We start from the raw sequence: 22,894 nt of genomic DNA on the forward strand, positions 1-22,894 counted from the left end.
ACTCGGGGTTGGGCGAGTCCTCGTAATTCATCATAGCTGATCAGGCCGTGATACTCTAGTTCTGTAATATCAGAGAAGGGACGTGAATACGGCTCAGTCAGACAAAGCTGCATTAGATCCGGATAAGCGCTGAGTGTACGCACCCCTCTCCATGGACCTTGCAGAGGAGTTCCGGGGGACTCTCGCGATCCGCCTCTGGCGAGGCAAGGACCGACGAGCGTCCGGTGGTCGGTGATCTTTGTGCAATGTACAGCGTACGTCGCAGACTCTCCGAAATCAACTTCCATGTATTCGATCAAGAATGTCCCGCGGAGTTGCTCGCAACTCATGAACTAAGAAATGGGAGGTCCCGGACTAACATTTTATCGAGAAAGAGGAGATCATCAGCGAGCGCAGGAGAGACGTCACTTCACTGCGATTCGGCTCCGGAAGCTACCCGAGAAGCTGCCCGCTAACAAGACCCCTCGAGGCTAGAACGGAGTGCGATGCAATAATTGTTGGCTCTGACGTCCCATGCTACGCCAACCAATCCTCCTTTTCCTCCGATGCAGAATCAGGGCCACTCTCGGCTCGGCTTCGGATCGAAGCGAGGTTCGGCCTGACTTGCGAAAGAGGCCGACAGCTTGTATCCCCGATCCGACAACTGACGAAGAAAAGGCTGTATTCATTGAGTACCTGCTCCTGTCAAGCAACATGTTATGCTGCCCGCTTGTCGGAGAGTGTCCTCCCGAACAGAGGATGCCCTCCTCGACATTATTCTCGGTCTAACCTGGAGCACAGCTTCAATTCACGGGCGAGACGCACATCCAGTATTGTGATCGAAAGGAGTGAGTCCAGAGAGAGTCCGTTCTTTGTCGGAAGAAGAGTTATCTGTGCCTTCCTTGTCCTCGGGTCTCAGACCGTAGCAACGGATGGGAAGAAGGAGAAAAGACATGATTGGCCGATCTTGACACCGAAGTTTATGGAATTACCTTCTCGAGAGCCCTCTTGATCCGAGAGTTTCCGTCAAGAAACAATACTCCGAGCTTGGGCTCCCGTAAGGTTCTTAAAATTGTCGCTGCACTCTGCACCGAACGTCGGGAGAGATGCTCTCGGGCTTAAAGAGGAGAGATCGCGGCTCATGAGGAGAGAACTCACGGCCCTCGAGGCTGTGCGGGTCAGAGATGTCGTGAGTGACGCGGCGGGAAATCGGATGCCCCCCCGAGTCCTATCTCGACGAGTCATCCAGTGTATTCGAGCCTATTCATTGGTTGCATGTAAGGTTCCGCATGCTGCATGGAGGAGAATTCTAGCTCAGTCTGCGGCTCACCGACTCATGCCCGTCGGACGTAACCGACGGGACCATCTGGCCCGTAGAAAGCTTCAGCCGAACTTTCCTTCTCTGGAGCTAAGTTAGACCTCCAGGCTTCGAAAATCAAGAGTACTTCGGCGCTCCTCTTCGCCACGGAGTTCAATCGAGAGCTCCGGGAACTATCGCTCCCCCATTTCATTGAGTAAACTCCTATGGTCGCTCCTCCCGCAGTTACAAGCTGGCGATTCCGATTTATTCTGCGGTCAGTGTGACTTAAACCGCTCAAGTCGATCCTCGTTACACAGCGATTGTAGAAGATCCCGTCGAAAGCCGACTCATTGGTGTGTGGCATCATTCTGCTTAGCACGCCCTTCAGCCATCGATCCGTCAAGTTTTGGCTAGTTTCCTGCAGAAGCTGTTCCCCATAACAAAACCTTGAGGGGAGAACGCTTTACTGACTCCAAAGATGACATTTCTGTATTGCGAATGCTGTTCCGACTGCAATCGATCGCGATCCGGCCACAATTTCTCCCTGACAGTCTCAAGCTGCATTAAGTTTGACATTTCGCTCTGGGTGGAGCGTGCCAGGCCATGCAGTCACTTTATATAGGTTGACCCATTCAGTTACAGGCCGGGAACGTTTTATCGAGACCTCTGAAGATCTTTTTCCAAGCCATGAACTTCGAAGGAAGCAACAAAAGGAATTCATTCTGGAACCATCTGCCTACTCATTCTGCCCCTCTCCCGAACAGTTTCCCTCCATAGATCGATCGATAAATAATTTCCCATCCCACGGATATGGAGAGGGGATTTACCTAACCTGTGAGACCAGAGTACGGGTGTCCCTAGTTTCCCAGGCTCCATGCTTCCCTTCCCGTACCCTGTGTGATCGTTCTATGTGTACGGAAACGCTCAGCTGGAACCCAGCTGTGCGAGACCTCTGACTAACTGAGATGGAGTCCTCAGCAGGGTCGTCCGTTCCGGAGATCGCTCTTCGGAACCCAGGATCAGGTCCGGTCGGAGCAGTGGTGTCTGCCAGGGCGAGCGGCAGTCTGGCGCCCCTGGACGTTTCCGTCCCAGATTTCACTTTCGAAAATCGTATCAGAACAGCTGCTTTCAGATCCCATCGTTCCCGGAGCGAATAGCCAATCAAAATTCAAAGATGATATGTGATAGGAAGGATTCGATTCAATTCGATCCGGAGGAGCTACTTCCGGGAATTCCTATCAGCGCCCGAGGAAAATGAGAAATAGCAAAAACTCTGCCATATCGGAAGCGCTCATCGCGCGCTTGCTTGTAAACGTCAATAGCGGCTTTCAGACCTGAGCTCGAGGCTCGATCATGAAAGCAGACCTCAGGCACGAGCAGGTCGGTCTGACGTCCGGGACGAGAACTGTCCGCAACCGATGGACGGTGAACTCGAGTGGGGGGAGTTTTGTGAACGCTCCTGGTAAGATCACCGAACTACCGCCGGCGGAGGTGAATCTTGTAGACTTTTACGCAATGAGTTCCAAGTAGGTGTGACATAAGTTGGTTCCGTAGGGGGGAAATGCTCGACACGCAAACCTTCTTCACGAAGAAGAATCCCAGCCCGCATCTGCGGGACTTCTGTTGCGTCGGAGAACAAGCACAGACGCCGGTGTCGGGAAAAGTGTCTCACACATGAAATCCGGTCTTCAGAAGGCTTCTCCTTCTATAAGCACCGAATCCAAAAGCGTGAAAATGTTGTCGGACGCTGACGTGACGTCGGTTTAGGTAAGCTCTTGCTTACTTCCGAGACGGCAAATGTCTCGGAGAAAAATGACGCGACACGCCTCGTGCTTCCTTGTCATGCACTAAAGATGCTCCTACGCACCGGATAGCAGTATTCGCCGCGGCACGGCGTCGCTTTGAGAACCGTTCTAACACCTTCTGAATGACTCCCACAGATTCTCAGGCTTTCATCCGACTCGTATGAAAGAGCTGGAACGAAACTGGCCGAGGGATCCTCGAAAGCCTAGGACTCAATTAATTGCAGAATAAGCTTCTGCCCAGGGGCAAAGGCGTGGCTCGCCTAGAGGCCTCAGAGAGATCATGCCCGAGGAAGCTGGGATTTATCGTAATGGTAATGGTTATGGTAATTTATTGACCTAGATGGGTCTTCTATGTATATTACAAGATGGCGCATCAGCCTTTCATGTCAGGCGCTATTAAGCAGATCTTTGGTCTCCTTCTCCCGTTTTTCTGGGATTCGTTTGGTTTTTGTCACGATCGAAGGGTCCTGTATTTCCTCTTGGAGGCCTAATCTTGAGACGAAATCTTCGTCCGTGTAGTATGCGTCGTTGCATTCGAAGATCACATGTTTTACGGTCTCTTCAAATGTTCCGCATCTGGGGCAGGTGTCCTCCTGCTGTGGGTCAATAGACCTACCTCGGCTTTTCGTTGGTAACATTCCCGCTCTGGCCGAGGCCAGGAGAGTGTCCCCTCTTCGGTTTCCGTAGAGGAAGGTTTGGATACCGAGGCTGTTCTTGCCTTGCCGGTAAACTTCTAGGCTTGATTTCAGCATCATGTCCTGTCTTCAGACGCTCTCCTGGGTGTCTCTAATTTTCTTTTTTATCTGAGAGTTATAGGTATTCAGACATGGTGCTCCCGAGACTGAATCTTCCCTAGATGCTTCCTGAGTTTCCCAAAGCAGGAGATCACAGAGGTCGAGGAACAACTGAAAAAGATCAGGAATATCGAATGACGTGCAAAGAGAGAGGCCCGGAGTCGAGTTGTCGGGGTGACCCTGCCGCGGCGTCGCAATCATGAGTTCACGGACGCTCCCCGCCTAATCGATCAAGCGGAACTTCAGAGTATTTCCCCGCAGCCTAAGCAATGTGAATTTCCTGATTTGTGGCTTGAGATCAGATATCCTCCAACTGCTCATGGAGGTATGCTCGCTCAGCTCGGAAATCTTGAATCATGAGATAGTTTCTCTTTTTTCAACATCGAGGAAGGGCGCTGCGGCTCCGATGTGCTCTCCAAGGAGAGCTCCGGAGATGCGGAGTGTCAGAAGTCTTGAGTTCGAGGGAATATTCGCGAATTTTGTCGTGGGAGCTGTCGAAGCATCGATTAGTGCACCCAGACTCTCGGGGCTTCTCGCAGTGGAGTCGTAAGGAGGGAGGAGCGAGAAAAACGACGCCGTCTCTCAAGGTGGCGCTCTCTCTATTCGGAGGCTTCGCTCGTATCCACGGGCGCTGAACGCTTGAATGTTCGTCAGTTTTGATTTCCCGGTGCCGAGTGCTTCCGGGGCCGAGCTCCGGCCCCTTGCCTTCAGCGATTCAATAAGCCGACTCTCCCTATGGGGTACAACCTTAGGCTCGTTCTGCAACACGCGATCCATTTTCTTGATCCCAGACTCGAGAGAGTTGAGGGTAGGATGGCAGCATCCGATATTCCGTCTCATCAGGCGGGGATCATTATGTGAATGGGCGTCATCGAGCGAGCGTTTCCCATTCTCCGCACAGCCAGCCGGTGTCGCGCCTTATTAGCGATCGCTGTGTCGGGAAGCAGCGCGTGTCTGGGACAATTCATGCCGATCGTTCCTTCGTCGAGCTCCACGTCATTTATCCATCCTCTCTACTCAGAGAAATGATGTTCCTACCCATCGAGAATCAGTGATCAGGCCTGTGCTCCGGTCGCCCATACTCCGAACCCACTGTCCAGAGGAAGACTCCGACTAGAGACTTGTCTCCCACATACTTGCGTCGGAGCAGGATGGAGGACCTCTATCACCGGACGAGATTGACCATCGAAAAACTCAACGGTACTTTCCAGAGGTTCGATACCGTGGGAAATGAGGAGGAATTCGATCGACTGGTTCAGGGGGAGATGGAGAATATTTTCACGAGCTGTGACAGGTCAGTGTGATTCTTCTAACATTGATTGCATCATTTGCGAAGCTATTCTTCGCTGACACCTGTTCCGAGCAGAGGGAACCGGAAGCTTTCTGAGCCGACGGAGCTGCATTCGAGCAGCTGGAAAGAGACCGCTTATGGCTCGATAGAGTTTAGGAAGAGGAGCATTCGATACGACCAGGGGAAACTTTTTGCTCCTCGCTGATGCGGAGCGCCGGCAGATGCGAGCGTTCGCAAGAGCGATATCTATGGTTCTTTGAAAATTAAAGTGGGCTAATCAGAAGCGATTCCATCCTCCCTTATAGGCTCGAAATCCTCGTCCACAAGGAGCCGGCTTCGCGCCGTCATGTTGCTAAGTTGAAAGTAGATCAGCTGAAGTATGACGTGCGACATCTGAAAGCAGTTCAAGAGAACCTACGGCGGAAACGCGAGGAGAGACTGATGCAAGAAAAGAACAGGAATGTGAGTATCTCTCTTTGAGACATTCGAGAGCTCGTCGGCTCATCATCGGACACTCCCGCAGAGACCCTCCGCTTGACTTCGCCTTCGCATCGAACTCCAGAGACTTCTCCCTCGAGCTTGTCTTAGATTCAAATTCTGACTCCTTGATTTCGATGTTTCTGCAATCAAAAGGATTACCAGTCTTCTCATTATAGGAATTGCTGCATCGGACGTTTCGAGCCAACGAAGATACCACCATAGACATGGACAGGATGCTGAACTTCCATTCGAGCGCGCAGAACGCGAATCGAGGCGTCGATGACCTGATCGCACACGGAGGGAGCGTGCTCGAAAACCTCAGACACCAACGATCCACCCTGAAAAGTGCCCGGAAACGAATGTTGGACGTGGTCAATAATTTGGGACTGAGCAATACTGTGATGCGACTGATCGAGAAACGCGGAACCGAAGATCGTTTTGTTCTCTTCGGCGGAATGGCTCTGACATGCATATGCATGTTGCTCATCGTCGTCTACTTGTACTGAGGAGCTTTTGCCGAATCGTAATAATTTTCTAACCATGTGCCCATGTATGATAGAATGTGAATATATCCCACAGCGGGAACGGATTAGCCAACGGATGAGATAAATGACTGCATTTCATTCCCTTCACGCACGCAATTTTCCTCCCATGAGCGTAGTACGGTGGTGGTCGATCCGGACAAGATGAGGACGAAGACTCTACCCACCGCTCAGGCTCAAAATGGGTCTTGAGTATCGGACAGCCGTCGGATATTGAAGCAGCGATGCGCACCGGTGTTCCCGCGGATAAGAGAGTCGAAAATGATGCGCGCTGCGAGCGTCTGTCCCATGTAGCATCGATTCCGCCCTCGCTTCTCTCTAATCGACTCCCGAGGAGGACCTCGGGAGTCCCGAGGTCCTTCAGGATCGATATCATTAGCTCACATTAATTCAAAATGAGAGCATGGGAATTCTATGAGCTCGCGATGCCGTCGTCGGGTGTCGGTCATATCTTCCTAAAGACCTCCCGATGGAGGCGAGCCCCGCTCTCTCACGTGTCAATAAGTCGGTTCGGGTAAGCTGCAACGTAGTGTTGACATATACCGCTTGTGAACATAAATTCTGCAGAATCACCGAGGCATCTCAAATATAGGTGTCAGAGCAATTTTTTCACTCAGTTCCGCAAATTGAATCTTGTGCCGAGTGGAAATGACTGCAGAGCAGGTAGTTGCCGCGGTTGATCCCGTGCAGTCAGCGAATGACGATGCCGAGCTCGAAGACATTTACGTCAAGTACATGAAATTGAAGCGGCAGCTGGAGTTTCTGGAAGTTCAGGAAGAGTACATCAAAGATGAGCAGCGTAATCTCAAGAAGGAATATCTTCACGCTCAGGAGGAGGTGAGCACCCAGGCAGACTCGATGTCTCTCGGACGGATAGCAGGGGTTCCGTAGGAATCGAGCAGGCTCGATCAAAGAGGGATAGAAGACAAGCGACCAATCCTCAAGCTCTGACTACAATCCTTCGCAGGTTAAACGCATCCAGAGTGTGCCGCTGGTCATCGGACAGTTCCTCGAGGCTGTGGATCAGAACACCGGCATCGTAGGCTCGACTACCGGCTCGAACTACTACGTCAGGATCCTGAGCACGATCGATAGAGAGCTCCTGAAGCCGTCGGCATCGGTGGCCTTACACAAGCACTCGAACGCTCTCGTGGACGTTCTCCCGCCGGAAGCCGACAGTTCGATCTCGATGCTGCGTCCCGATGAGAAGCCTGAAGTTTCCTACGCGGACATCGGAGGTCTTGACATCCAGAAACAGGAGATGCGGGAAGCCGTCGAGTTGCCTCTGACTCACTTCGAACTGTACAAGCAGATCGGAATCGATCCTCCACGAGGCGTTCTCATGTATGGACCCCCCGGTTGCGGAAAAACTATGTTGGCCAAGGCTGTAGCTCACCATACGACGGCGAGTTTCATTCGAGTCGTCGGTTCGGAATTCGTGCAGAAGTATCTCGGAGAAGGTCCTCGAATGGTGAGAGACGTCTTCCGTCTCGCGCGGGAGAACTCACCGGCGATCATTTTCATCGATGAAATCGATGCCATCGCCACGAAGAGATTCGATGCCCAGACCGGAGCCGACAGAGAAGTGCAGAGAATTCTGCTCGAACTTCTAAACCAGATGGACGGATTCGACCAGACAACGAACGTCAAGGTATCGAGAGGGGAAGAGACGTGGAAACTCGGCGAATACTTCGAACATGATCGCCAAATAATCTTACGGACTTGAACAATATCCATTATTATAGGTGATCATGGCCACCAATCGAGCTGACACTTTGGATCCCGCCCTCTTGCGTCCAGGTCGTCTGGACAGAAAAATTGAATTCCCCATGCCAGACCGCCGACAGAAGCGGCTCATCTTCTCAACGATCACATCGAGAATGAATCTTTCGGATGAGGTCGATCTCGAGGACTACGTCGCGCGGCCCGACAGGATCTCGGGAGCCGACATCAATGCTATATGTCAGGTGAGAACGATACCCCTCGTACGAATGCTTGACTTGACGCATGCCTGAGGTGGAACTTGTCAGGTTGAGATCGACATCGCCCGCCGCTCTCTCCGAATGAGAATCATTCGTTCGTCGATCTCATACATGAAGTATTTCCCACAGGAGGGTGGTATGCACGCTGTTCGTGAAAACCGCTACGTCGTTCTGCCGAAAGATTTCGAGAAAGCCTACAAGAACAACACGAAGAAGGACGAGTGCGAACACGAGTTCTACAAATAGAGGGCGGTGCTGATCCTCAACAAAGATGTCGAAGATTTTATTTCCCAACTGCTTCCAGAGGAGCAAGTTGGAAAGTATATATAGATAAACAACCAATGGTCCATCCTACCCGAGCGCCTCACTTCCAAGTACAGAGATGTGCGATGCTCTAGAATTTCAGAATCTAGTAGAGCGAGTTGCTCGTAATTCAGGGATTCATGGGAATTCGGAACCGACGATCATCAGATGATCCTAAATGGAGTTCAACAACCAGAGACCAGATATTTCAGGTTTTCGATTGTCCCAGGAGCGATCCGAATTTCATGGATGATCGACGAATGCTTCAGGGCCTCTCGGTGAGAGATTCCCATCTGGAATGAGCGGGGAGCCGGATAGAGGTCCGACAAAGCCCTAAATAATTATCATCAGCGGTTCGATACTCGCGATCTCGGCGATTCTCGCCTCCAATCTCCGGAGAATGACCCCGCGGCGGACACACGGCACGCGAAACAGGGCGGCCTAAGCGCTCGAGTTGTCCGCTTCCAGACAGAGGCCGGTGACTGATCGCTCATGTAACGCTCGTGCTCCGATCGAGGTCTTCTTATCATGGGGTCCCGGAGGGGCGAATCAAGAGGCTGGTGCAGATCTTTGTCGGAGCTGGGCCCTGTGTGCACATCGGGGCTGGAGGAGGCATCATTGCAAATGATGGCATCCGGATAGGAAATCATCTTCCTCGGGGAACCACATCGAGGTGAACTCTGTCGCCGTCGACATGCGTGAAGTCCCGGGGCTCCCCCGATGTCTCGCAGGCCTTTCAGGACTATTGCCGACAAAAATGGAAGGATGATTCTCTCGGCATCATCTCGATAGCCTGATCTAATTGATGACGAGATGACGGAAGCCCGTATTGTAGTCTCGTCTGAGATGTAGTGTTTAGTGATCCAAGGCCACTATCGGGTTGCTGCGCGAAGTATACGGACGCGCGTCCTCCGTCTGGAAAGCGCTAGCTCCAGCCAAATGACTCTGGCAGACGCCTATCGGAAGCGATCGGCTCCCTCGATCGTGCGTTTAGCATGACGACACTCGACATTCCGGCGATCGGCTTCGAGCCACCGAGCGGGGGAGGGAAGGGAAAAGCGAGGAAGGAAGAGACGATATCGATTTCTCGTACAAGACCGTTCACTGTATTTCTCCAGATTTTTCATCTCTCTCCAATTTTTTTGTTCGCGATTCTTACTTTGGGCGATGACGAGGATGTGAAATTCTCTTTCTTAACATCGGCGGATTTTTTGGCAGCCGACTGCCACCGGGGAACGTGATTTCCGATCGTTGCTATTATGGTTACACCATCACCCTCAGTCATCATTAACATCACAGACGTAGTTGTCAGAACCTTCGAAGTCAATGATCAGTCGTCATAAGCTACCTTAGTGCTCCGCGTTCTGCCCGCACAAGGTACGCGTGTTTGGTGTCGTTTCCATGTTTTTGGTTTGAGTAAATGATAGAACTCATCCTCGGGCATCCGGGAGGAGAGAAAAACAATGTCGTCGGACGAGCGACGGAGAACTAGCAGACCCACCAAAATTATGCTTAAATGGAGTTTTTTCGGGAAATACTCGAACGAACCGAGCGCTATAAAAACTGAGTGAGAAGGGGAAGCACCGTCTAAGATGGATTGTTTGAACAGTTGTAGTTGATGATAGGGGCCAAGTGATTGTTCTCTTTTATCTACGATAGCGGGGGAGCGGGGAGCGGAAGATTTCGGAACTACATGAACTACATGGAGCCCTCCTTATATAATCGCTTAGAACCGGCTCGATGGACGCATAGTGATTGAGTTTCTGAACTATAGAGGTGTCGGTAGCAACATGAGTTCGACCCAAACGAGCTTTGTATTGGCTTTTTCCTCACAGGATCAACGAATCTCCGTAAATAACAATGGGGATCCACCCTCGGGCCCATCCAACTGCAACTCCGACTTGGAGATGCGTTCTCACGAATGATTCAATGTACTCAAATTTTTAATTCGATTCATTCATCCATCTCAGAATCTTCATCGTCTTCTGCCGTCACATTTTTCCTCTGTTCCCGCATTCTCCGGACGGCGTCGAACTCATTGTAGTGCTTGCGACGTTTCTCTTCGAAAGATTTTCTCCGAACCTGTAATGACGATATCTCATGATCTAGCTTGTCCGACTCTCGCTCAGCGAGATCCGGTCCCGACAGGACCGTTCCATGAACCCAGTACCGCATGGAAGGAGTGCATCGTAGGGGATTAACTTACTCGTTCTTCTTCGGTAAGAAGCTCATCAGGCGTATCCCGATCGATTGGGGACCGCGGCCGCTCGGAATCGAGTTTTTCGGCGAGTTCCTGGACGATAAAAATAAGAAGATGATCCAACTGATATTGTAACCGTCGGATATTTTTCTGCGGTGTCTGTTGCTGGAGGTTTATAGTTATCGTGTCTAAGCTGTCCTCGAAGTTACACGTTTTTGTCCTCTAGGCCAGGTCATTACCGTATCCTCTACCAAAAAAAGGCATGTACGTGTGTACCCTTGAAGTTTCGGATTCTCCAGAAGGCTCATGGTAACGGGGAAACATGAGGGGCTCATTTTGCTTCGTCGGACTGTAGACCCGAATGTGTGACCCGAATATGTTTTATTCGTCACTGTTGACAAACCGCAGTCAAAGAATCCTGCATATTCGTTTTCGAGATCGCCACTATTCGTTACCGACCGCGCGAAATATTTCCGTCCTATGCAACTATCAGGCCCTCATGCTTGAGGGGCCAGACTATTAGAGGAGTAGTTCTCACTGAACCATAGCCGGCCAGCACCCGAACAGTCGATCTAGCTGGCCGCAGAGAGAGGAGCGACTCATCGAGAGTCGAATTCATCACATCACAAGTGCGACCCGGGATGAGGTTCTTCCCCGCTCGTCTCTCAACAGCCATGAGAGACATATCCGCAATCAAAGAAGTGCAGATGTACAACAAGGAGATTATCAGCTTAGGAGGCTGATGAGGAGCCTTGGACGGATAGATGTCGCGGCTGCCAGTTCGGCCGCCGAGTGGCGTGTCTGTGAATCTAATTTGACTCTGGCAGCGTTTGAACGGGGTCATGTACTATATATCCATCACGACGGAAAGAGCGAGTCCAAAAGCGGAGTAGGTTCAATACCGACCTCTGGATCAATAGCTTCGGTACGGGGAACGATCTCCTCCCCATCGACACCGTCAACTCCGTCATACGAATACGGTGTTTTCGGCTCTTCGATTTTCATGTGACCGTAGTCTTTATCCGGAGGGTGGTATGTGGCGAGGATATTCTGTTCATCCCATTTGATGTCTTGAGTACTCCTGGAAAGCAGGGACCGGTGTCAGTTCTGTGTTTAACAGCGAACGAAGACCTCCTCTCTCATTTCAATTAAACCCCCACGGCTCGTTGAGCACTGCTGCTGCTGCTGCTGCTCATCCGATGAGCATTCGTTTTCTGATAAGCAACGTAATTCACTTAGACGCCAGGATCGGTGGAATGCCCTCGCCTGCTGATGATCCGGGACTTGATGCACATCGTGATTCGACCGATGGCCGTCGTATGCAAACACAGTTGCAGATGCCCCCCATCACCGAGTCTGCTGCCGAAAGGACGGGAGCCCTCTCGGATCGTGATCATCATTAGATGAATGCGATTCCGAATGTTCTTCATTCCGACTTTGTATCCCTAGCGTGACCTGAGCTGTTTCCCACCTCTTGTTGATCCTGCAATGGGACTGCCATCCCACAAAATCGCAACCGCAGCGTCCGATTGTAACGAATGCGCATATGATCTGCAGTTGTGGATATCGTACGGTTTTCGCCACCGTCGACGTCGCTTGCGCCGCGCCGTACCGCCGACGACGACCACCAGCCGCGTGCAACCATGAGCAGGAAGCCGAATCGTCTTGCCGGCTCAAACTCTTTGCCGTTCCAAATCTCTACTCGGAAATCGATAGACGGCCAGCTTGAGAGCGGCGGCGTGTTTTGCGAGCAAGAAGCGGGCAACGACCGCTGGACACTTACACGCTAGATCACGACAATAGAGCTTCCTACTTTGTTGGTCGACGCGTTCTGGATTGGATGAGTGCAGATTCTTCACTCGAGAATGGGGATTCGATCGATATTTGTATGAATTTCAGCAAAGCAGATGAAATAGCTTACTGTCGGCGTTGATCGTGGTACTCGAAGCTTCCGCTGGCCTTGAGAATTCCCTTCGTGGGTCTCTTCACCAGACTGCCGTCTGCCATATTCCTGTACCGTTGGAGGTCGGAAAAATCGGAGCAACTTTGAGCCAGAGCTCCTCTCGGGTGCAACAACAAATCTTTTTCGCTCTTCGGTGAGAGATTCTGCTGCGAGCTCACGTCAGCGTGAAGGGACGAGCGAACAGCTGAGGCTCGAACCCAGGCTCCTTCAACTTCGGAATCGTCCACCGAAAAACTCCAACTTGAATAGCCAGCGAGGCTTTCACACAATTTACAACACGATACAAAAATTATTATCCTATTCCGAGTCAACAGCTCTCGAGACTTAACCAGTAAGCGAGTAGGTAAACGAGCCAACTGCTACTTTCTCCTCTTCTTCTTTTCGATGCACTCTCTCACAGTCTGTGGCCGCCGTTGCTACGAGCAGCCGACACCGAGCAGACGGTTTTACCAAAAATCTCTCTCTCCACTCTCCAGTCTCCAATGTGTTTTTCCCGAAATTATTTCCGATCTGGCATGGGAATTCGCTGGCGCGCTAAGGTTCCTCGAAATTGAGAACAGGGACCATCGGCATTCGAGTTAGATCCCCCCTTCGGAAAGACGACGAAATCCGTCGGCACAAGCAGCAGTAGAGCGACGACGATGATGTCGACGATCTTTACCCGAGTAGGATCGGGCGGCCTCAGTCAGTGTGTACCTTCATCGAAATCTATCGTCGGCCGGGGAAATCGCATCGCGATTCACTCCGACTCGCAGATCACACCGACAAGACTGCGATTATAAGGGATATCATGCTGGCGGGGGAGCGTTTCCTCCCGAGGGAAGGTTATGCTCATGGCGAATCGCGCAATCACTGATCGCTTCTCAAAGGGCATGATGGTATGGTGCCGGTTGTCCCGACTCCATCGCTCGATAAACCAGACTGACTCTTCGTCAGGTTTCTGAATCTAGGCACTTTCTAATCAGAACACACTGAGGGCTTAACTCGGGCGCTGCTCCACGGAGCCAGGGCGGTATGATATACCTTTCATACGAAGTTACAAGCCACTCACTCGGACGGAAACTTCAGCCAGCGGAAAAACCTTGGGCTGTAGGCGAGTTATGCTGCAATCTAGCGCGTCAATGATATTAATTGACGAAGAACACAGTTATACCTAGCTCAGCCCTGATTGAACGGGGCGGAGCGCCCGATTCGTTTGATGACGCCCATACGGATCAATGTCATCATCGCTCCAGACTTCAGGATTTGACGACGACGGACGACCACGAACTATGATGGAATCAGGGGCCAGAAAGTTTCATCTCGTTGAGAACTCGGAAAGTCCCTCATAGACTCGACATAGAATCCACCGTGCGAGCCTTCCAGATTTTTCCTATCTCACTGTCCGTATCGAGTCGACTGCCAGTCGCAGTGTCTCCTGCAGCTGCCGACGTCGAATGTCGAATTTTTTCGCCGAAATACTTGAGGAACCCAGACAATGACCCTACCGCCCGGAGATTCTACCACGAGCCTCCTCGAGAAACGCTTCCCGGGGCTTATGACGGAGCGTCCCCGTGCCGTCGTCGAGCACCGGTTCCTTGTGTGTTATTGCGTTTCTGCACAGGCTATCATCAATACAAAGCTTCTATGAGCGGTCCCTCATAAATCGACCCTACTTCGAACGTTGCTGAGATTCGACTCGATGGCTGACGGGATCAGGCGGGAAGGAATGTGCAATTAATGCTCACAATTCGTAATCCCTCCTTGGACTGAATGAACCCGATAAGGTCATCATCGGCTGCAAGGGAAGATTTCGGAGGTCCATAGAAGCTTCCCTCCGGATCAATCATCGCGTTCTTGATGCGACGACAGCCGAGTGTGGGAATGATCATCTGACCAAAATCCAGGCTGAGGCAAAATGCAGTAATTATGTGTACGCTGGGCGTCTACCATTTTATTGGTGCCTAGGATACTACCAGACTCCTCTGGAGACTCTGAGGGTTGGTTTCCTTTCGGACAACCCCTCCGCCGTGACCACAGCCTCTCCGTGTGCAGTGACTCCCGGTCTTGCGTAGCAGAGATCTTTGCGAAGAAACTTCTCTACTTCGACTCATGTGCTTGTGAGAGCTTTAAGCCACCCCTCGGACCCCCACGCTCCGAAGGGAATGTGATCGCTATCCACCTGTGTTCGGTATTCTCGGCGTCGAATATTGAATCTCCGTAGGGTGAAACTAGGTTGAGGGATATCGAAGCTTCAAACAAGCACCCAGTCTCAGAAATCAAGAATGGAGACTTCGCAGAATATGTCCGCCCTGGTGGAAAGTGCCCGGAAGCTGGTTCTGAACCTGGGAAAAGACGATGAAACGCTCCAGGATTTGCACACCGATGTAAGTTTGGATGAATTCTATGCATTGAGCCCATTAGCTCGCGTTAACTGTCGCTGTCATTGACCGATCCTTTCTCCTCAAGGCAATGTCAATTTTACGGAAATTGGAAACCATGAAGGAATATAATGACGAAGTCGCAAGCATCGAAAACGCTGTGAAACCATCCCATCCGAGGAGCGCTCTAGTTGCTGCGATACAGCAAGAGAACCGCCAAATTAAGGTAAGTGCTCCCGATCCGACTCAAGGCCAATATTTTCGTTCATGAAACAATCAAATAGCATAGTTCTGATGCTACGGGAGTCCTCCTACTCCGTCGCCACAAGTCTTCAGTTTTTCAGTCGGTCAGAGTGCGACGAATTTGCTCTCATCTTCCGTGAGTCGCTCTGTCTCGACAGGCTGTCGACCATTCCAGTGCTCGATGAGCTCGACCCCGATGCTGTTGAGAGTATCAATTGATGTCCAGCTAGTTGATTGGAGCCAATCACTGGTTTTCCCCTCTTCCAGGATCTTCAAAGACAGAATGTGGAGCTCGTGGCCTCCCTCGAAGAGCATCAGAGTACCCTGCAGATGGTCATGTCGAAATATAGGTGGGTCTTCCGGAATTCCGACGCTGGCGCTCGTATTCGCTAAGTCTCGGAGCATCAACGGAGTACCGTCGCACCCCTCTAGTGGCCAACATTGCTTTACGGCTTTCGTCCACGCTTGCATTCTGAATCACCAAATCCGTGAGCTTATACAGCTTTGGGACATTCGTCAGCCCTCTCGAGAGTTCTCTCAGAGTTCCGCCGCCAAAGGCGGTCTTTTCTCGGGAGCAACTCCCTTAAAAAAGTCCCAAGATCGGCATCGGAGGTCGGGGGAGATCTCCTAGAATGAGCTCGGCAATCATTATTTGTGGGCGCAACTCCCTAAGGATAACTCCCGGATTCTCCGATCCGTGCTCGGCGTGTCATGAGAATTCCTATGAAAACTTTGAACTAACCCCTCGTATCATTGAAGGCAACAAGTTCTTGAATTGACCAAAAACCGGGAAGTGGAACACGCCTGCGCGAAACAGCTCAACTCAACCCAGGTGAGGTTTCACCCGACTTAGAACCGACGGGTCCGCATTCGGATCACGCATTCGGACCTCAAGCCGAGCATAGATAAGAATGAGCTCACGAACTTGTTTTCATCTCCCCAGGACATGCACCGGTTGGCTGATAAGATATCTGAGATGGCTGAAGTGATGCGGCTCGCAGCTGACATTGACGAAAACAATTCGAACTGCGCCGAGGAGAAGGTGGCCCACTATAAGAAAGAGAATGAGGTGACTACATCTTTCGATGCCTGCATGCTGATTCATGCTCGGAAATTTGTTCAGATGCTAATCCAGGCGGGACTTCCCTCAGGTCCTACGAGAGCTCCTCCAGATCGCGAGTAGTTCGGGATCCTTAAACAGAGAATCGATCGCCAACGGGTACGCGACAGTCAAGAAGAACGATTTCGCGCATCAGAGTAAAGACGTAAAAACCGAAAACGGGACCGTAATGACGCCGACAGAATCGACGAAACAGGATGAGGAGAAAGATTGTAAATAATATCAAGAGCGACTCCATCGCCCTAACACGGAGATCATATCTTGGTCCACCGATCGTCCTTTTTATCAAACTGTGAATATCTTTATTTTCCGAGATCGGAATGAGTCTATGCCGATCGAATAAAGGAGTGAGATTTCGGAACAGGGGTCGTTCATGGTGACCGTAAATCGGATTCTGTAGAACATCTGTTCGGGCGAAGCATCACGGACTGAGAAATTCGAAAGGGAACGCCATTCATGCAGTCGTGCGTGAATACACTTGCACTTCTCCATCCGACGTGCATCGATAAGGAGTCACATTTGTTGCGCCACAGTGACCTAGATCGCCGTGAGAAAACGGTACAACGGATAGACCGCTTCTTGCTTGGAAGATCTCAGTGGGGAACGCCCACAGTTCTCTTCCTGACTCATTCAGTGACAGACAGGCTGTCTGACTGGCTGAACGTACGGAGGCACACCGTCGGATCGAACGAATTGAGGAGGACAGAAACGTATAAATTCCTTTTTCCAGGGACAGGAAGAGATTCCCTTCCTTCTTCCGCCCCGGTCCTCCCCCAAGTCACGTCAAGCGGGTCTGAAATCCGATCTTTGAGGAATCTCTATGGGTCGCTGGCTCCGCCAGATACGACCGGCACTCTCCCGGATCTCGAGGATCCTCCTCCTAGTCGGGTCACTCCCCTCGAACTTGATGATAAGCCACCGGGCGGTGTCGCCAAACGATGAGGGAATCCCCCGCATCGAGGGTTCCGCTGGACTTCCCCGCAGTTTTCGAAGCGCAAAAGGAACTAAATACGTCCACGGTATTCCTTCGGGTTTGATCATCAGTCCATGGGTAATTTTTTCCGTTGGTGAAATCTCGCTCCGTTGGGATCGTGGGAGCCATATCGAACAGATTACAGAGACAAGCTGTCATGAGGGACCTTGGTCCCTGGAGTCCGCCAGGCCCCCTTGCACTGTCTTCAGGCTCATGGAATTATTTACGGGCTCGGAGAGTTGTCCCGTGAGGGCCGACATCGTGTCTCGAGCCGCTTCGGGAGCGCGCACGGCTCTGTGTCCAAGTCGTATGGAATAAATCCGAAGAAGAAGAATGCAGATTTTCACTGAAGCAGTGAGCGTCGCGCTGTAGCGACGTTCGCAAGTAGTATTCCATGCAGCGCCCACCACGAACTGGTTCGTACGTAGGAGTTATCGAAACACGTACAGCCCTCACTCGTTGGCTCGCTTGCACGTCAGAGCGGCACAGGGCGATGACTTCGGAAAACTTGCCAACTCTCTACAGGACCAAGCGACAGCGATGAGTAGAGGAACATTCACATCTGGACTGCGAATCGTCAACGGGGCGCCCTTGGCATCGGCGAGCTTCGAGTCGGGGCAAGGAACAAATGCATGAGGGATTTCGTAATGCTAAAACGAATGGTCGAATAACTCAAGACGAGAAATACAAGCCACACAATCGGTGATCCATCCGCCTGGCTAGAACGACAGCTTAATTATTGAGGACACGTCTCTTCCCAAGTTCCATCGATTTGGTCTCCAACACTTTATTATTGAGTGAGCCTATATCGTTCTTCACTCAGACACACTATAACCGATGACAGTGTTTGGACTCCCACGAAAACAGAGAAAGAAGTACCATCACTTCTCTATTTTACATCTTACATATTTACAATATAGTCAATGAGCGCGCGCGTCTAACTTGTGCGCGCCTAGAATAGGATCTAGGTGAATCTATGCATCCCAGTTGAAACATTCCATTTGCATCAGCGAGAATTGCGAAAATCATGTCAAAAAAGATCACCCGCTCAGCTAGACGATAAGGACAACAGTCGACTCTGCTTGAACGTAGTCGGGGCTCAAACCGCGGACGCAAGCTTTATGACATCGAAACTGACTCTTCACAGCTCTCAGCAAGGAAAAGCAATATGAGATATTTTCACTTGGCGGGGAGAGCATCGAAGAGGATTTCCCTCGTCGATTCGTTGATGGAATCAGGGAATTTGATGTCGAAGGATATGACCAGATCTCCTCGTTTCGAGGGGTCCTTCGGATACGGGAGACCCTGTCCATAGAGCTTCTTTATCGTGGTCGGTTTGATCACCTCGTTGTAGTTGAGCTTGACGGTACCTCCCTGCAACGTCGGCACGTCGATCCTGCATCCGGTGAGAGCTTCTCTCAACGTCACGGTGGCCGTGTATTTGATGTCTGTTCCATCGCGTTTGAAGACGTCGTGGGGTTTGTCCTTGATTATAAACACGATATCGGCGGGAGTAGTTCCAGGTGCTTGATCTCCCTCTTTCTGGAAGGTGATTTTCGTCCCAGCCTTCCAACCCGGTTTTACGTTAATTGTAAGAACCTTCTCCTCGCGTTTTGTCGCGCGTCCATCAGGCATGAGAACCTTCCTGGAAATCTTCATCTTCTTGGTGCAACCCTTGAGGATATCCTCCAGGCTGACAGATAGGTCGTACTCCACTGGGGGATCTTGTTTTGCCGGCCTCCGTGTGCCCGCGGTGAAAGATTGGGACCTAAACGCGTTATTCCTTCCACCACCGAAGAGATCGCCCTCAATGTCCATATGATCGTCGAAAGTGGAGAAACCACCACCCCGTCCGAGATTGAAGAAATTCTCGAAGGGGTTATCCGTTCCGAAGAATTGAGTGAATGTGGACATGGGATCGGTGGAGGTATAGAAGCGCGTCGAGGTCCCGCTTCTGCCGCCAGCACCATTGCCGCCTACTCCTCCCTGTCGAAGACCATCCTCGCCGAATCGATCGTATGTGTCCCGTTTCTCCTTGTTTGAGAGAACTTCGTAAGCCGAGCACACCTGCGGAAATCGAGGAATCAAGTTGAGTCCAAAGCACTAGAATTCTCCGCATCAGAATAAAAACTCTTCGCGGGAACGGATGAGTTCCTTTCCTCATCGCTACATTACTTACCTCTCGGAATTTCTCGGCCGCATCGGGACTCTTGTTCTTGTCTGGGTGGTATTTCAAGGCGAGTCGTCTGTACGATTTTTTGATTTCTTCCAAAGACGCAGATTTGGGCACTTCTAGGACTGCGTAAAGATCTTTTCCCATTTTCTGAAAGTCAACGAACACACAACGGTTAGAGGCAGAGTCCTTGAGCACAAACGATCTCCCGCTCAGTCAGCTAAGACCTGGAAACTCACTACGACCATGGCTACGCCTTGTTCGACAAACTGTCTCTTGACTCGGGGTGTACGCTACTATGAATATCGGCCAAGCGATGTTCGAGCAACGTTGCAGTTTTGAGAAAGGGTTCACGTTGCACCGGAGAGAGAGGACGGGCTGTGACTCAGTTTCTGAAACCTCGTGGGATATTTCTGGCGAGCAGCGACCAGCCGTCTGTAAGCCGAGGTGGTCAATAGCACCTCCAATGACCTCATTGAACGTCACGGATCCGGAACCTCGACGTCAGCTCTGGATACATTTTGGCAAGAAAACATCATTCACAAACTCGAACCTCTAGCGAGCGGCGTCATAAGTGAGCTCTGGAAAATTTATGTGCCGCTTCTGCCCTATATCCCTCCTGACATATTTTTGCTCCGCGATACAATCAGGTAACGTTCCCGAAGCTTCCGGGAGGAATCGGCACGACTCCGTTATCTCCCACGCACAAACGCTGAGCCACTTCATGGTTTCTAATTCTGGGTCAATCGGACCGGTACAGTATCCGGCTCATTATATCGCTGATGATATTCCGGTACAGTAATCATGTAGGTATCGAGGAGCATAGAATCGAGAAGTCGTTCCCAACCGTTCCGTCCGAACGCTTCACGTGAAGCAGCTAATTTGCGCAACGAGGCGCGCCGTGAGTAACTCGTGAGAGACCAGCATCTCGGGGTGGTGGCGAAACGCTGTGTCTTCTCTGTTTCGAGCAGCCATCGGGGAAGAGCCCGCCAAACAGCTCAGACGTCAGAGTTCGAGTCGGTTGCCCAAAAAGAGAACTACGACCGGCGGACTGAAGCAGAGGCACACAAAACGCAGTACATACAGCAGAAACAACATCTCGAGGTTCAACTGGTCGTCGATCACTTCCCGCGAAGCACCCCGAATGGGTACTTCTTTATTCATCGGGGGCGACGAGCTTGGAATGCACTCCGTGTGTAAAGGAAAGATCGTAATCGAAGCAGCCACCAGCTGACAAGAGGAATGTTCCAGAACGTGCTAGCTCCATCCAGCGAGAGATTGGCGCTCTGTACACTGTGCGGGTCCCAAAGCGCTCCAGCTCCAACGAGAGGGAATTCTCTCGATGAAAGCTCGCGGTTTATCAGAACTCTGCTGAGTCGAATTCGCGGAAAAATGAACTTGAGCGCGGGACGTGCTAGAATCCCGGCTCCGCATCTGAGTTCGACCGATCACTGCCTCCTCAATCGACCGCGGAAACCGACGATCTGAGCGTCCGGATCCCACTCCAGAAATCGAAATAAACTTCAACTCCATCCTATGGTCTTTCCAGGCGCTGATGTCCATGCTTTTCTCCGCCGATTCGTGGTTGGAGACACACCTGAGATTCAAATCCGTCTCGAACGTGGCTCGATCGACTACCAGAAGGGCTTACACCCGTCGAGAACAAATAATCAAACTGTGTCCGTCGTGCGCGCGAAGCTTCAGTCTGATGTCTGAAGGCAAGCTCTAGAGAAAGCATGTAGGTCGCGCTGCCTTCCGAGCCTACAGCCTTAAACAGCGGTTCTGGACCACTGTCGTCAAATGACGTCAAAGAGACATTCGCCACTCCTAACGGTGTTTTGCTTCACCACATCTTCGAGCGGTCTGCGGTTTAGCAAAAGGGAAACCGCGTAACGCAAGTTGACGGAAGCTAAGCGTCCCATAGTTCAGCATCTTCGTGCTTTGATCAGAGGATGTTCGATCGAGAGCAGTGAAAGTTGGTGACTTACCTCTTCAGAAAAATCGAATCTTCACCAGGATTTTGGTAAATTAATGCTACGGTGAGAAAGTCGCACAGAATATTTCCTCGTGACACTGAACGGATATTCCCAAAAACACCGTTTGTTAAACGCGATTTTCACTTCTTGTCCCGAGACCTTGTATATCGAAAATGTGTGACGGTCGTAGGCAGTAGCAGACTTCTATGCTCTTCGAATGTTCTAGAGCAAAACACTGGACAGGTGGCTCCACCTGGGGGGCGAGACACGGAACTCGGATGGATCGCGCGCGAAGCTTCCCGACACGTCGAGCGCATTCGTGATTTTCAGAGGATTTGGAGGAGCGCAAAATGCGCAGAGGAAATTTCCGACGATCGTTTCTTGACATCCGTTCGTCCTGATGAGTCAGCTCTTCGATTGAGCGGGGATATGACCATCCGGCTTCGAGGGTCCACCCCGTCGGAGGAGCATGACCGTGGAGCTCCCAGGGTAACGGTGCGTTCGATAGGTCAAGGGCCTTGACTCAAGGCCCGAGTCATGAGTCAAGGCTCCCGGGAAGGGGCCCCCACTGGGGGAGTATGAGCAAACTTGAGAATGGGCGGTCAGAATATTCACTCATAGAGACGAGGCCTCGAGCAGAATTCTATGTAACATCGAGATTTTGGGCCGCGAAAGTCTTCCCGTTCGCGAAATCCGACTGGCGCGGGGGAGGAGCTCCTTCTTCCCGCGAGTCGGCTTCGGCGCGATGATGGTCCTTCCGGATTCTAGATGTGCTACGAAGCTTTGGAGGCTCTTCTGAGAGCTCTGAGGTTTCCCGAGTAATAGGGAGCCGAGCAGAATACGGAGCCCTTTTTGGGACTGCCACCTAATCGCGCCCCCAATTGTGCTTTGATTCCGAGACAAGGCTGAGCGAGAGAGCTTCGACAGCCACGGGATGTCAAGCGACTCGGGCGGATTTTTATTTCATGACCTTGAACAATTCTCCGCAGGTTTCTTGTGACGACAGGGAACTGGGCATCTTGCATCTGTAGATGTCGTTCGTTATTGAGAAGCCTTCGTCAGAGTCATTCATGCGGCCGGCCCCCACCGAAGCGGTCCGCAGGCGGGAAGGTGCGCTCCTCTCTAGGTCTAAAATCACGGACCTTAAAGAGTTAACTGTGCTTTTCCAATCGATCCAAGAATTCACAAGTACAAACGTCCGGATGAGCAAGAGATGAACGAGCTTGATCAGGTTATCTTGCATTAAACTTTCGAAAACTCATTGAGTTCCCCGGCTTCCATCAGCTAAAAATATTTCGGATTCCCCAACCAAGCTAAGCTCACCGAAGGCCATTCATTAGGCCGTCGATGCTTGAAGCATGAGCATCGATGGATTTCTCCTAAGCACAATTCATCTCCTTCAGTTCTAAG

At 51.3% G+C, this 22,894-nt stretch overlaps 5 protein-coding genes across 6 annotated transcripts; 3 read left to right on the plus strand and 2 right to left on the minus strand.

The window, feature by feature from the left end:
* The first annotated feature begins 4,855 nt into the window (after positions 1-4,855).
* Membrin (golgi SNAP receptor complex member 2) lies at positions 4,856-6,273 on the plus strand. The gene is made up of 3 exons (XM_003737613.2): positions 4,856-5,172; positions 5,475-5,631; positions 5,826-6,273. The coding sequence occupies exons 1-3, from the start codon at positions 5,030-5,032 to the stop codon at positions 6,153-6,155; spliced, it is 630 nt and encodes a 209-aa protein (XP_003737661.1). The 5' UTR covers positions 4,856-5,029; the 3' UTR covers positions 6,156-6,273.
* A 466-nt stretch (positions 6,274-6,739) lies between these two features.
* Positions 6,740-8,522, plus strand: LOC100903246 (26S proteasome regulatory subunit 6B). The gene is made up of 4 exons (XM_003737614.1): positions 6,740-7,028; positions 7,159-7,842; positions 7,937-8,158; positions 8,303-8,522. The coding sequence occupies exons 1-4, from the start codon at positions 6,840-6,842 to the stop codon at positions 8,417-8,419; spliced, it is 1,212 nt and encodes a 403-aa protein (XP_003737662.1). The 5' UTR covers positions 6,740-6,839; the 3' UTR covers positions 8,420-8,522.
* A 1,768-nt stretch (positions 8,523-10,290) lies between these two features.
* Positions 10,291-13,050, minus strand: LOC100903390 (protein phosphatase inhibitor 2). The gene is made up of 4 exons (XM_003737615.3): positions 12,598-13,050; positions 11,583-11,757; positions 10,683-10,769; positions 10,291-10,558 (listed from the first exon to the last, which is right to left on the minus strand). Exons 1-4 carry the CDS (start codon positions 12,681-12,683, stop codon positions 10,430-10,432), a joined length of 477 nt encoding a protein of 158 aa, XP_003737663.1. The 5' UTR covers positions 12,684-13,050; the 3' UTR covers positions 10,291-10,429.
* Positions 13,051-14,462: 1,412 nt separating this feature from the next.
* LOC100903534 (FGFR1 oncogene partner 2 homolog) lies at positions 14,463-16,719 on the plus strand. Its single transcript, XM_003737616.3, has 6 exons — positions 14,463-15,005; positions 15,088-15,225; positions 15,510-15,592; positions 16,002-16,074; positions 16,186-16,311; positions 16,394-16,719. Exons 1-6 carry the CDS (start codon positions 14,904-14,906, stop codon positions 16,580-16,582), a joined length of 711 nt encoding a protein of 236 aa, XP_003737664.1. The 5' UTR covers positions 14,463-14,903; the 3' UTR covers positions 16,583-16,719.
* Positions 16,720-18,083: 1,364 nt separating this feature from the next.
* Positions 18,084-21,673, minus strand: LOC100903677 (dnaJ homolog subfamily B member 4). Of its 2 annotated transcripts, none has more exons than XM_003737617.2 (3): positions 21,497-21,673; positions 19,515-19,658; positions 18,084-19,402 (listed from the first exon to the last, which is right to left on the minus strand). In XM_003737617.2, exons 2-3 carry the CDS (start codon positions 19,653-19,655, stop codon positions 18,515-18,517), a joined length of 1,029 nt encoding a protein of 342 aa, XP_003737665.1. In that variant the 5' UTR covers positions 19,656-19,658; positions 21,497-21,673; the 3' UTR covers positions 18,084-18,514. The 2 variants fall into 2 exon arrangements, with proteins under 2 accessions (XP_003737665.1, XP_003737666.1); XM_003737618.2 differs by lacking the exon at positions 21,497-21,673 and adding an exon at positions 19,748-19,923.
* Between the last annotated feature and the right edge of the window lie 1,221 nt (positions 21,674-22,894).

Source organism: Galendromus occidentalis, unplaced genomic scaffold (assembly GCF_000255335.2).
Source record: "Galendromus occidentalis unplaced genomic scaffold, Mocc_1.1 scf7180000075584, whole genome shotgun sequence".
Taxonomy (NCBI): Eukaryota; Metazoa; Arthropoda; class Arachnida; order Mesostigmata; family Phytoseiidae; genus Galendromus; species Galendromus occidentalis.